The following is a 14,330-nucleotide window of genomic DNA, read 5'->3' as shown; positions in this document are numbered from 1 at the left end:
CGTGGCAGCCTTGCAGTTTGGTTCTGAGTGTTTGCAGTCACACACCTGAAGTGTGTCCACTCACAACCTCAGCTGGGCGAGAGCAGGCTCGCGGAGGCAGTGAGTTCACTTTAACCAGAGTTGGGGTTTTGCCAGGCAAGTCCGACTGAGGGAGAAAGAGTAAGGGTGTTCATGTTATCTGTGCAAGGGCACGGTTATGGTGGTTGACCATAGACTCTGTGCAGCCTAACGAAGGGAGGACATAAGAGATGAGGGAAACAGGAAAAAAAAGGGTAGGATCAAAAGATCAGAGGTACCAAAGGCATTACAGAATTGAAAGGCCCTATATGATTAGGCCGCGTCCCCTCCCTGACATCATCTCTTCTCACTCCCCCTCCTTCACTCTTGGCTGTTCCTCAAACATCCCAGACATACTCCTGCCTCAGGGCCTTTGCAGAGGCTCTTCTGTCCAAGTGTTTTCCCTCCAGAAAACCTTACTCACTCCCTCTCCGCCTTCAAATCTTTGCTTAAATGCCACCTTCTTAGTGAAGTCTACCCTGTTTATCCTACTGAATATGTCAACCATTCTCCCCCGGAATTTCCAATCTCCTTTACCCTGACCTATTTTTTCCCCATAGCACTTGACATCTTCTAACATTTCATTAACTGAAATTAACACGACATAATGTCATCAGTAGTAAACCACGTACTGCTTACAATCAGTGATACTTTTTTTTTTTTTTTGCGGTACGCGGGCCTCTCACCGCTGTGGCCTCTCCCGTTGCGGAGCGCAGGCTCCGGACGCGCAGGCGCAGCGGCCATGGTCACGGGCCCAGCCGCTCCGCTGCATGTGGGATCCTCCCGGACCGGGGCACGAACCCGCGTCCCCTGCATCGGCAGGCGGACTCTCAACCACTGCGCCACCAGGGAAGCCCTAGTGATACTTTTAAATTAATTAATTAGTTTATTTATTTTTGGCTGCGTTGGGTCTTCATTGCTGCATGCAGGCTTTCTCTACTTGCTAGGAGCAGGGGCTACTTTTTGTTGCAGTGCGCGGGCTTCTCATAGCGGTGGCTTCTCTTGTTGAGGAGCTCGAGCTCTACGCGCGCGGTCTTCAGTAGTTGTGGCCCGCAGGCTCAGTAGTTGTGGCTCGCGGGCTCTAGAGTGCAGGCTCAGTAGTTGTGGTGCACGGGCTTAGTTGCTCCACGGCATGTGGGGTCTTCTCGGACCAGGGCTCGAACCCGTGTGCCCTGCATTGTCAGGCGGACTCTCAACAACTGCGCCACCAGGGAAATCCCAGTGATACTTTCTGTACTGGTAATTTACTTATTATCTTTTTAAACAAAATAAATTTATTTATTTATTTTTGGCTGTGTTGGGTCTGTGCGAGGGCTTTCTCTAGTTGTGGCGAGCGGGGGCCATTCTTCATCGCAGTGCACAGGCCTCTCACTGTCACGGCCTCTCTTGTTCTGGAGCACAGGCTCCGGACGCACAGGCTCAGTAGTTGTGGCTCATGGACCCAGTTGCTTCGCAGCATGTGGGATTTCCCAGACCAGGGCTCGAACCCGTATCCCCTGCATTGGCAGGCAGATTCTCAACCACTGCGCCACCAGGGAAGCCCTACTTATTATCTTTAACATTTGTTTCCCCATTAGAATCTTATCTCCACAACGTCAGGGATCTTGGTCTGTTTCACTTGCCACTCTGTCCTCAGCACCTAGGACAGCGCCTGGCATCTTGCAAAGGGTCAATAAATATTTTTAACAACCCACTTTGAGCACTGGTTGCGCTGAGGGACTTCCCTGACACAGCAGATGGAGGGCCGGTTTCTCTACAGTAACTCTCCCCACATCTCCCCCTCCTCTGTCTCAGCAGTTGGAATACTCAGTCTTTTTTCTTTTCTTTTAAAATTTATTTATTTTTGGCTGCGTTGAGTCTTCCTTGCGGTGCGCGGGCTTCTCATTGCGGTGGCTTCTCTTGTTGCGGAGCGCGGGCTCTAGGCTCTAGGCGCATGGGCTTCAGTAGTTGTGGCACGTGGGCTTCAGTAGTTGTGGCTCGCAGGCTCTAGAGCACAGGCTCAGTAGTTGTGGCTCACGGGCTTAGTTGCTCCGCGGCATGTGGGATCTTACCGGACCAGGACTTGAACCCGTGAACCCCTGCATTGGCAGGCGGATTCTCAACCACTGCGCCACCAGGGAAGCCCGGAATACTCAGTTTTGTCACCTCAGAGTCCCCCCACAACCCGGATTTTGCATCTTCTGGCCCCCATTTTTTTTTTTTTGGCCGTGCTGCGTGGCATGCTGGATCTTAGTTCCCCGACCAGGGATCGAACCCGTGTCCCCTGAACTGGAAGCAAGGAGTCTTACCCACTGGACCGCCAGGGAAGTCCCCAGTCCCAATTCTTACTCTCTAAGATTAAGTGGTTTCTGAAAGGTCTTGCCTGCAAATCCGTAAATGCTCACACAGTGCTGGTATGGGCCTATTTTCTCAGCCAAGATCCGCTCTTTCCCCAACCCGCCCCCTCCACCCATCAGTGTCTTTTCTTTTTCTTTTTTTTTTCTTTAAAGAGTTCTAGTTTATGATTTAGTCAAACTCTCGGAATGATACTCCTAACAGCTAGAAATATAAAGCCTTGTGCTTAATCTCTATTCAGTAAAGGGAAAAATATTTCCTTTTTGAAAAATATTTTCTGATCAGTCTATTTTACATGAATTCTGATAATACAGTTTCATTTGTTTTTCCACATAAATTTCCTGAAAATGTTTTTAAAAATTAGTATACATGGGGCTTCCCTGGTGGCGCAGTGGTTGAGAGTCCGCCTGCCGATGCGGGGGACACAGGTTCGTGCCCCGGTCCGGGAGGATCCCACGTGCCGCGGAGCGGCTGGGCCCGTGAGCCGTGGCCGCTGCGCCTGCGCGTCCGGAGCCTGTGCTCCGCAACGGTAGAGGCCGCAACAGTGAGAAGCCCGCGTACCGAAAAAAAAAAAAAAATTAGTATACATGCTACAAAAATGTTTGAGTCTACACACATCGTTTTTACATTGACAATAATATTTCATCAACTTTCTTGTAGTTATGAACCAGTCTCTTAATTCAACTTAATTTACTGAGTTCCAACAAGTATTTATTAAGCACCTTCCCCAAGGCAGCAATTTAAAAAAAAAAAATTAATTTTTACCCCCCTCCCTGGTTTCTTGAGCTGAAGTCCTGAAACACATGGGTCTCTTTCAACCTCCCTGCTTTTTGTCCTTGTGTTTCCCATTGCCTGAAATGCCGACACAAAGAAGTCAGGTAAGTTAGTCCTCTCTGACTGCCCCCTGCCTCAGGTAGCTGGGAGATGTCTTCAGAACACACTCAGCAAACGAGACCTGGATCACCCCTATTCTGTCAAATAGTGGTTTGTAACCGGGTCGACCTCCAACACCAGACCAGGAGCCCTCGAGGTGAGTCTCTGGCCTTACACCTTCCTCCAGACTCAGAACAATCAAGCCTCAAGATTCGACTGGATAAAGAGTTACTAGCTTCTTCTTCTTTTCTTTCTTTCTTTTTTTCTTTTTGGAGATTGTCTTTTTTTTTTTTTTTTTTTTTTTTTTTTTCCGGTACGCGGGCCTCTCATTGTCGTGGCCTCTCCCGTTGCGGAGCACAGGCTCCGGACGCGCAGGCGCAGCGGCCACGGCTCACGGGCCCAGCCGCTCCGCGGCACGTGGGATCCTCCCGGACCGGGGCACGAACCCGCGTCCCCTTCATCGGCAGGCGGGCTCTCAACCACTGCGCCACCAGGGAAGCCCCCCTTTTTTTTACTTTTTAAGGAATGTTTGTTGTGACAATTGTATATAATTTTCAAGGTTAATGACATATTGATTCACAATAATGAAAGTCTCCTTTATCTACGTATTAGTGTCCTGAAAGTAGCTTAATTTACATAATCATAAATTACATTTCAGCTGTCTTCATGAGCTTGTTCACCACTTGATGAAAACGTAAACGGTCATTTTATTTGGGCTCAATTGTGTACATACTGCACTTATGCAGCATTAGAAAATAGCATTTAGGGGACTTCCTGGTGGTCCAATGGGTAAGACTCCTCACTCCCACTTCAGGGAGCCCGGGTTCGATCCCTGGTCGGGAAATCGATCCCACATGCTGCAACTATCCCTGCGTGCTGCCTCAAAGACCCTGCGCAGCCAAAATAAGTAAATAAATAAATATTTTTTAAAAGTTAAAAGAAAAAAGAAAATAGCATTTTAATCTAACCAGCAAGTTAGGCTCATTACAAAAAATAAGAATATTGGTTAAAAAAATTTTTTTTTAATTTCGGTTTTAATTTTTTTGGTTGCGCCGCGTGGCATGCGGGATCTTAGTACTCCGACCAGGGATGGGACCTCCGCCCCCTGCAGTGGACACGCTGTTAACCACTGGACCGCCAGGGAAGTCCCTACTAGACGTTTCAACCTACCATTTTACTTAATCATCCAGCAACCTTGTAAAAGAGGGATTATTCTCCACATTTTACAGAGGGGAAAAAACTGCTGTGCAGGCTGTCCTCGGGGGTTGGCGGTGGAGGTGGGGGGAGGGCGTGGCGGGCGTGGGTTGAAGCTCCAGACCCCTTGGAGTCAGCCTACAGGCCTGGCTTTCGCTCACCGCCCTATTACTTTTGCTGGAGTTCCACTGGCCATAACCGAGTCACGTGATCACACCGAGCTGCAAGTGCAGGTGGGAAATGTAGTCCACTTGTGTCACCCCGGACAAGGGACCGTTTTTTGTGAATTCTCAGCCAGTGTTGCACACATTCAGCCCGCAGATCCCCGTGATTGCATCTGTGTTCCCTCTATGATCTTATCTTGTATCTTCATCGCACCCCACACAGCTCCAGCCATTCTGGCCTTCTTTGCCTGTTTTAGGACAAGCCAAAAGTATTCCTACCTTGTCTTATTGATAAGTTTATTAAGAGTTGGTCAGGGGATTTCCCTGGTGGTCTAGTGGTTAAGATTCAGCGCTTTCACAGCTTTGACCCAGGTTTCAATCCCTGGTTGGGGAACTGAGATCCCGCAAGCCGTGCTGCCAAAATGAAAAAAAAAAAACCCCAAAACAACTAAACAAACAAAAAAAGACTTGGTCATAATTTTGGAAAAATCACATCATCCACTACAACACTGCCAGAGACATTTGAGTTGATGATATAGCACTCCTGCGTCAGAATGCACTGTAGCTTTCAAATTCACAGTAATTCTATATTTTGAAGTAAGATTTGCCTGCCGTATTTTTTCTGTCATCCACCTTTGTTGCTGTAAATATCATTTTGTTACAGATTAGATGTTACCCCCGAACCCACAGACCACAGTGAGGCCAAACAAACCAAAACATGGGAGTTTGGAGCAGAGAAAGGTTTATTGCAGGGCAATGCAAGAACAGGCGGCTCATCTTCCAACCCTGAACTCCCCAAAGGGTTTCAGCAAAGTATTTAAAAATTTTTAAAATCTTATATTGGAGTATAGCTGATTAACAACGTTGTGTTATTTTCAGGTATACAGCAAAGTGATTCAGTTATACATATACATGTATCTATTCTTTTTCAAATTCATTTCCCATTTAGGTGATTACAGAATATTGAGCAGAGTTCCCTGTGTTATACAGTAGGTCCTTGTTGGTTATCTATTTTAAATAGTAGCGTGTACATGTCAATCCCAAACTCCTAATCTATCCCTCCCCACTCATTTTCTAAAAAAATAAATTTATTTATTTATTTACTTTTGGCTGCGTTGGGTCTTCGTTGCTGCATGCAGGCTTTCTCTAGTTGCGGCGAGTGGGGGCTACTCTTCGTTGCGGTGGGCGGGCTTCTCATTGCGGTGGCTTCTCTTGTTGTGGAGCACGGGCTCTAGGCTCTAGGCGCATGGGCTTCAGTAGTTGTGGCTCGCAGGCTCTAGAGCACAGACTCAGTAGTTGTGGTGCACAAGCTTAGTTGCCCCGCAGCTTGTGGGATCTTCCCGGACCAGGGCTCAAACTCGTGTCCCCTGCATTGGCAGGCGGATTCTTAACCATTGCACCACGAGGGAAGTCCTACCCCGCCCCTCATTTTTAAAGGCTAGTTGAGGGAGGGGCAGCCCAGGGTATGTGATCAGCTCGTGCATAGTTCTCTGCTTGGTTGATGTTGAGGTAACAGGGCAGTTAACACTATCAGTCCTTAGGTGCCAGTAGATCTGGGGGCTATGATCATCAAGTAGTTAATTTCTTACGTTTGGTGATGGTTCTTAGCATCTGAAAAGCTCAGGAAATATGCATGAGATACTATTATCTGTGTATAGTATCATAAGATACTATTATACTTCTGAAACTGTGTGACTCAAATTGGGACTTGAACCCACAGGCCAGGACGCAAACCCAGCCAAGCCCCAGTTTTCTTTAAAAGCTATTATTTTTATCTTTTTCGTAGAGGAAGTTTACTTTTTAAAAGAATTCTATCACCAAATTATTTTTAAAATATATTTTTCCAGGTTTTTTCTAGGTCTAGGTTTGGAATTTAACTTATTTAAAACCAATAAGCAGCGCACCTCCAAAATCAGAAAACTTATAACAACCCAGAAAGGACAAACATGCTTTTAATCAGCCGTGTGCGAAAAGGATCTGTAGTCGTGGAGATGATGCAGAGTAAATGTTTGGCCCGCAAGCCCAGAGAAGCACAGGGCAGAGTTGAAAGCCACGCGGGGCGGGGCGGGAAGGTTTGGGTCTTGCCATGCCGCCCTCTTGCCCAACGCCTGATTGAATCGGTCCGGAACTCTCCTGCCAGCCCTCAGTGGAACTATCCGGAAAGGTAAGCTTCCGGTGGGTATATGACTTCCGTGAGGGGCAGCTGATTAGGCTAGCCCTAGAGCGACCGGAATTCCGTCACCCTGACTCCCCGCCCACTCCCGGAAGTGACGCATGGTGGGGTTGCCGGAAGAAGTGGCGAAGTTAGTTTTGAGGGTATCCGAGTCGCGGCGGCGTGCCAGTGGATACAGAGGAGGAGGAAGAGAAGCAGACCAAGGGTACGCTAGCAGGTGCACTCGAGTGTGGGGAGACGCGGGAGGACCTCTGGGCCTGGGGCTTCCCGATGTTCCCCGCGCTGCTTGGCTCAGCCCCCTTCTCTCCTTCCACCGTCTCCCCTCCGTAGCTCGCGCAGCCCCCGGCTGTTTCCAGGGCAACGGGAGTAGGGGACCCCACGAGAGGCCGCCCACGAGACCCTCGCGCGCAGCCATGAGCTCCGCCCCCCACTGGTGTTCGGAGAGGGGCGGGACCTGGAGAGAGGTGTGGGGGCGGAGTATGATGGGAGGAGGTGGGGCGGGACCTGGAAGGGATGGGGAAGGACCTAGAAGGAAACGATATGTGGGCGGAGCATAATAGGAGGAGATGGGGTCAGAATGAGAGGTAGGGGTGCTTCCTTGGCAGAGGTGGGGTGAGGAAGTGAGAGCGGAGCACTGGAAGCAGAAGGGACAATATCTGGAAAAAGCCGGTGGGCGGGATCTGGAGTGGAGGGAGGCTAAAGGAGGGGCAGAGTCTAGAGGAGGGAGGGGCTTGAGACCCACCCACCTGAAGGCTGTCCTGGAGCAGAAGGGGGCAGGCCCTATTGGAACTGGATGGGAGGGTAAGTAGACTGGCAGGGACTGGGGCTGGGGTGTGTACGCAGTAGGGGAAGAGTCTGAGAGATGGAGGAAAGAGAGGTAGCCCCATGAAAACCTATGGCTGACCTAACCTGACCCTCCCTGGCCCCTCAAGGCTCTCAGTTCCCCTGTATTCTGCAGGCTGCTCCGTGACCCCACCATGTCCACCCCCGCCACGAGTTCCCTGGACACCCCCTTGCCTGGTGAGTGACCCCTTTCCCAACCCAGCCATCCCCCCGTCAGCAGATTATTGTCAGGAGAAACTCACTGTGCCTCCCTCTCCCAGGAAATGGCCCTAGCACCCCCTCTTCTTCACCTGATGGAAAGGAGGATGGCCCTGAGCCGTGCCCAGGGGCGGATCCTGATGTCCCAGGCACTGATGGGGCCAACTCAGCTTCCGTCGTGGGTGAGACGGGGTCCAGGGACATGGGCTGGGAGTTGGTATGGAGGCTTAGGGAGGGATCTAGAAAGGGAGAAAGATCAGAAATGGGGCTGGGCAACCCCAGTTTCTTGTTGATTTTTTTCTTCTGTTAGTCCTTGACATCTCTTATTTTGACCCATTCTTTGGGATTCACTGACATACACATCTTTCCCTGTGAATTGCCATCTCCCTGGATCACTCTCCACACTCTGACTCTTTGCCTCCGGTCTCTCATGGACCTGTCCCTCTGGCTGCCGTTTATCTCTGTGGCTGTGTCTCTCATGGCTTCTGTCCGCCAACGCCAGTCATCCTAGATACAACAGAGGAACCGGAGCGCAAGCGAAAGAAGGGCCCGGCCCCAAAGATGCTGGGCGACGAGCTGTGCCAGGTGTGCGGGGACACAGCCTCCGGCTTCCACTACAACGTGCTCAGCTGCGAAGGCTGCAAGGGCTTCTTCAGGCGAAGTGTGATCCGAGGCGGGGCCGGGCGCTACGCCTGCCGGGGCGGTGGAACCTGCCAGATGGATGCCTTCATGCGGCGCAAGTGCCAGCAATGCCGGCTGCGAAAATGCAAGGAGGCTGGGATGCGGGAGCAGTGTGAGTGCCAGGGAGGGAGCAGTGCCAGCCCGGCCCCTGCCCAGGCCTGGGGCCTCGACTGAGGCCTGTGTCTCCCCAACAGGCGTCCTCTCCAAAGAACAGATCCGGAAGAAGAAGACTCGGAAGCAGCAGCAGCAGTCGCCACCCACAGGGCTGGGAGTCAGCAGCAGCTCAGCCTCTGCGCCTGGGGCCTCCCCTGGAGGGTCTGACAGGGGTGGCCAGGGCTCCGGGGAAGGCGAGGGCGTCCAGTTAACAGCCGCTCAGGAACTAATGATCCAGCAATTGGTGGCAGCCCAGCTGCAGTGCAATAAACGCTCCTTCTCTGACCAGCCTAAAGTCACGGTACGGCCCCTTCCACAGCCCTGAGGGGCGATGGGCCCAGGATGGTCAAGCTGAGAGGGCCACAGTCTAGGGCACGGGGAGAGAATGAGGCTCCAGAGGGCAGGGGCTTTGAAGTGGGGGCCTCCTAGGGTGTAGGCTTTGCCTCCAGGGGCCCCCCTAGCCTTGGGCTTATGGGAGAAGTCCTGAGAGTAACCTGGTCCCCTATGTCCCCAGCCCTGGCCCTTGGGCGCAGACCCGCAGTCCCGTGATGCCCGCCAGCAGCGTTTTGCCCACTTCACAGAGCTGGCCATCATCTCAGTCCAGGAGATCGTGGACTTCGCCAAGCAGGTGCCTGGCTTCCTGCAGCTGGGTCGCGAGGACCAGATCGCCCTCCTGAAGGCATCTACCATTGAGGTAATGGCCGGCCCGCCCAGCCTCAGGGAGGCCCTTCCATCCTGCCCTCAAGGAATCCCAGAGATAAGCCCCAGGACAGATGCTGGGAGCATAGTGACAAGCCAGACTCTGGTCCTTGCCTTGGTGGGGATGATATTCTACAGAAGATCAAAATACTAAACAAGTCATCAGAGCCTCCCACGAGGCAAGGAGAGAAAGGAAACAGGCCTGAGGCTAAGAGTAATTGAGGATTGGGCTGGAGGGACACACTTTAGGGAATGTGCTGAAAAGGCTTATTTAGGGAGTTGACATTCGAACCAAGTAACGGTAATGAATAAGCATTGAGCGCCTAGTGTATGCCATGCCCTATTCCAAGAGCTGGGTGCGTGGTAGTAAACAAAACAAAGAGCTCTGCCCCATGCCTCCAACCAGTGGGGAGAGTGTCCTAAGTGGAGGAGGCTGGGGGTGCTAATCTGGAGGAGGGAGAGAGCTCGGAGTGTCCAGCACGCTGACCGCAGTCCGCGTGGCCGTGAGAACGGCGGGGCGGGGGTGGGGGGCGGTGAGGGATGATCCCGGCAAGATCAGGCCCCCCATTCCGGCCAGGAGAGGAAGGACAGTGGCTAAAGGGTCACAGGGCTCCTCAAACCCCTGCCCATCCCGCTCGCCACCGCTCTCAGATCATGCTGCTGGAGACAGCCAGACGCTACAACCACGAGACCGAGTGCATCACCTTCCTGAAAGATTTCACCTACAGCAAGGATGACTTCCACCGCGCAGGTAAGGCCAAGTGCAGGCTGGGCGGCGGGGGCACAGGTGGCGCCTCTGCTGGGTCCCTGCTGGCTGGGAGACGCGGGGCCCTCTCATCCCTGTCTGAGCCTCTGTTTTCTTTATCTCCCAAGTGGGGTGAGGGTTGAGCCCACCTTGCAGTGAGACAAGAGCACGTTTATTGAGCACCAACTCTGCACAGTGGGACATAGCGCAGGATGAAACAGAGGGGTCTCTGCTGTCACATAGGGCATCTTGGTAAGAATTAAGAAAAGACACTCCTCCTCAAGCCTGGTCTCACATGAGGGAGGCTGGATCTCAGTCCATCAGGAAATGCGCAACCTCCCCAACCGTACAGGGCAGCCCTGGTCCCTGCCCTCCAAGAGCACTTCCTTGGGGACGTAACCTAGGCGATGGCCTTCTGGAGGAAACAGAGTTGAACTGAGGCTAGAGGAGTGAGAAAGATCACCTAGGAGAAGGGAGGTGAGGAGTAGCATTAGCCACCAGGGAATGCACGTGCAAAGGCTTCTCCCCCTCGGCCTTTGGGCTTTCTCAGTCAGTCTTGTTCTCTCCCATTATCTCTCCCTGGGGCACCTCTCTGTACTCCTGGACATCCGCTCCTAACCTCATCTTCCCTTTAACACCTGGCCCTTCCAACACCCGGGACAGTCCCAGTAACCCTTTGAATATAAGCTTGGCAGGGGAGCACTGGGTTGTGGGGGAGTATTTCTGGCAGGGAGGTCTCAGCATGTGCAAAGGTCTTGAGGTGGGAAAGAGCCGGGCGGTTTTAAGGAACCACAAGGAGGCTTGGAGCACAGGGAGATGGGGCTGGAGAGGAGGTTGGTTCACATCACATCCCCCACGTCCTCTGCCATTACCGCAGTCTGGGCCTCAGTTGGTTCTCCCTGGAACATTGCAAGGGCCCCTCACTGGGCTTCTACCTCCACCCCAACCCAGTGTGTTTGTTCACACAGTCGTCAGAAGAATCCAGTTAACAACCAAGTTAGCTCACGTCCCTCCTGTGCTCAGAATTGTCCATGGCTCCCATCTCACTGGGAGAAAAGCCAAAGTCCTCAGCTGGCCCACAGGCCCTGCAGGGTGTGGCCCCGTCCCTCTCAGCCCTCATCTCCCACCCTCTCCTCTCACTCAGTCTCCTCCAGCTACACTGGCCTCTCCTCTCACTCACTCCCCTCCAGCCACACTGGCCCCCCTCTCACTCACTCCCCTCCAGCCACACTGGCCCCCCTCTTACTGGAACCAAATGTGCTCCCGCCTCTGGGCTTTTGTACTTGCTGGTCCCTCTGTCCAGAACTAGGGTGGCCAACTCATCCCAGTTTGCTTGGGACCTTCCCAGCTTTAATACGAAAAGTCTCAGGGCCCAGGAAGTCTAGTTCCAGGCAAAACAGACAGGCGGTGCCCTACCTGGAACACTCACACCTCCTGGTAACTTGCTCCCTCCCCCACGTGGGCTCAGACCCCCTGCATCGAGGGAGGCCTTCGTGCAGTGTCACCCTACAGTGACCATCTTGTCTAAGGTGTTGACACGATTCTCGTGGGCCCCGATTACCCTTGCCTGTGTTACCTTGATCCATAGAACTCAGAATCATCTCACAGGGTGGATAGTTTCCTTACATATTCGTCTACTATCTGTCTCCTCAAGCCCCAGAGGTAAGTTCCACGGGAGCAGGGGGCTTTGTCTTATAAACATCTCTACCCTGGGGCCTGGCATGCGGTACGTGCTCAATCAAGTTTGATGAATGAATGAGTCACGCCTGGGAATGAGTCTGGGCTTCACTCCGAGAGCAGGGGAAGCCACTGCAGGGGGTGACATCATGTGACCTAGGATTGGACTTCTTGTGTTTTCCCGAGGAGAGGAACATGGAAGGCAGGAGGGAAGCGAAGGGGCTGATGGGGTGGTGGAAAATTCTGAGTTCGGGGTTCACGCTCATTACTCGCTCCTTCCTGCGGGCGAGAGGTGTGGCAGACCTCCTGCGTGCGGGGCGCCCTGACAGGCGGCGGGGTTACAGGCTGGCCAGCACTCTCCCTGCCGCTGTTTCCCTCGCCCCGCTGAAGGCGGGCAGCGCCAGGGGCCAGGCACGGGGGCCGGTTTCAGGCTCGGGGGTGTTCATCGGGCCGGGCCTCCCACCTCCGCAGGCCTGCAGGTGGAATTCATCAACCCCATCTTCGAGTTCTCGCGGGCCATGAGGCGCCTGGGCCTGGACGATGCCGAGTACGCCCTCCTCATCGCCATCAACATCTTCTCGGCCGACCGGCCCAACGTGCAGGAGCCGAGCCGAGTCGAGGCGCTGCAGCAGCCCTACGTGGACGCGCTGCTGTCCTACACCCGCATCAAGAGGCCACAGGTGCCAGAGCCCAGCCCCTCCGGCTTGGGGAGGGACAGGAAGTCCAGAGCCGTGTGGGGTCAGCCTGGGGCCAGGGGCCGGCTGCCTAGTGCCAGCCCAGCTCCGTCGCCGCCCCCGGCACCCCTGACAGCACTCTGAGCTCTGGTCGGCGTCCTCTCAGCAAGAGTGTGTCCCCTCCACAAGGAGCCAGGCCTGGTCCCCGCACGGGGCGCCACACTGTCTCTCCTGGCTCGACCCACGGAGGGGCCTCCTGGTGGTCTGAGGGGGCTGACGCGCGCCCACTGCCTCCCGCCCCCCCGCAGGACCAGCTGCGGTTCCCCCGCATGCTGATGAAGCTCGTGAGCCTGCGCACGCTCAGCTCCGTGCACTCGGAGCAGGTCTTCGCCCTGCGGCTCCAGGACAAGAAGCTGCCGCCTCTGCTCTCCGAGATCTGGGACGTCCACGAATGAGGGGCCCGGCCGCCCCGCCCCACCACCCTGCGCCCTCCAGTGAATGAACGCTGCGGTGGGGAGGGGCCGGCCGGGCCTGGGGTCCCGCCCTGTGGCTGGGAGCTCAGGCCCTGGCCCCGCCAGCCCTCAGCCCTCAGGATGAGCCCCAGTCGGGGTCCGGGAGCCTCTCTCCCCACCCACTGAGTCTTCCTGGGAGGGTAGATGGGTCACAGATCCCGACCTCTCCCAGCACTCCCAGCTGCCCTCCCTGCCCAGCTTACACCTCAAGCCTACCACGCAGTGCACCTTGGGAGGCAGGGGAGGGCCTGTGGCTCCCCCAGAGCCTGAGACACAGGCCCCCCTCCCTCTGCTCCTTTTATTTAATAAAAACTAAAAAAAGCAAAAACAGGAAAATAAAGTATGAATAGAAACCTACCCTGAGCCAGAGTGAGTCTGCGGTGGGGAGGGGCTGCCAGGGTCTTCATGGACACCAAGCCCCATGGACCTGGTGCTGAGCTGGGAGGGGTTCAGGGTGATGTGACTAGGCGCTATGGGTGCCCAGGAGAGGCCCCTGACGACCTCCCGGTCACCTCCCGGTGGTTGGAGCCCGCTCCTGAAAGACAAGGAGGGTTTAAGTGGATGAGGAGAAGGGGCTTTCATTCAGTCAAGTATTGGCTGAAGTCTCTTGTGGGCCAGGCAGTGTGCTGGCCATCCTGGGGTCACAGGTGTCATTCATTCAGCAAAAATGTGTGAAGCATTTTGGGACTTCCCTGGTGGCACAGTGGTTAAGGATCCGCCTGCCAGCGCAGGGGACATGGGTTCGAACCCTGGTCCGGGAAGATCCCACATGCCGCGGAACAATTAAGTCCGTGAGCCACAACTGCTGAGCCTGCGCTCTAGAGCCCGCACGCCACAATTGCTGAGCCCGTGTGCCACAACTACTGAAGCCCCCGTGCCACAAGTACTGAAGCCTATGCGCCTAGAGCCTGTGCTCCGCGACAAGAGAAGCCACCACAATAAGAAGCCCACGCACTGCAACGAAGAGTAGCCACTGCCGGCCGCAACTGGAGGAAGCCCGCATACAGCAACGAACACCCAACGCAGCTATAAATAAATACATAAATAAATTTTAAAATGTATGGAGCATTTACTATGTGCCAAATACAATATTAGGCACTGGAACATCAGTGAACAAGATAAAGTCTCTCCTCGCAGCCACTGTGGGAAACAGTATGGAGGTTTCTCAAAAAACTAAAACTAGGGGAATTCCCTGGTGGTCCAGTGGTTAGAACTCTGAGGGCCCGGGTTCAATCCCTGGTGGGGGAACTAAGATCCCACAAGCCACGCGGCTCGGCCAAACAAAAACAAAACCAAAAGCAAAACTAAAACTAGCAATCTTATCACAGGATGCAGCAATCCCACTCCCGGGTA

The 14,330-nt window shown here is 53.9% G+C and overlaps 1 protein-coding gene across 4 annotated transcripts; it reads left to right on the top strand.

The window, feature by feature from the left end:
* The first annotated feature begins 6,860 nt into the window (after window positions 1-6,860).
* Window positions 6,861-13,334, top strand: NR1H2 (nuclear receptor subfamily 1 group H member 2). 4 transcript variants are annotated; one of them, XM_059044173.2, is made up of 10 exons: window positions 6,861-7,000; window positions 7,126-7,259; window positions 7,754-7,815; window positions 7,899-8,018; window positions 8,339-8,629; window positions 8,712-8,971; window positions 9,185-9,364; window positions 10,021-10,120; window positions 12,263-12,471; window positions 12,774-13,334. In XM_059044173.2, the coding sequence occupies exons 3-10, from the start codon at window positions 7,773-7,775 to the stop codon at window positions 12,918-12,920; spliced, it is 1,350 nt and encodes a 449-aa protein (XP_058900156.1). In that variant the 5' UTR covers window positions 6,861-7,000; window positions 7,126-7,259; window positions 7,754-7,772; the 3' UTR covers window positions 12,921-13,334. The 4 variants fall into 4 exon arrangements, with proteins under 4 accessions (XP_058900156.1, XP_066875006.1, XP_066875004.1 ...); XM_067018905.1 differs by lacking the exon at window positions 7,899-8,018 and having other exon boundaries at window positions 6,863-7,000; XM_067018903.1 differs by lacking the exon at window positions 7,126-7,259 and having other exon boundaries at window positions 6,880-7,000.
* The last annotated feature ends 996 nt before the right edge of the window (window positions 13,335-14,330 follow it).

This window comes from Kogia breviceps, chromosome 18, assembly GCF_026419965.1.
Source record: "Kogia breviceps isolate mKogBre1 chromosome 18, mKogBre1 haplotype 1, whole genome shotgun sequence".
NCBI lineage: Eukaryota > Metazoa > Chordata > Mammalia > Artiodactyla > Physeteridae > Kogia > Kogia breviceps.
This window is presented reverse-complemented; position numbering and strand designations above follow the sequence as displayed.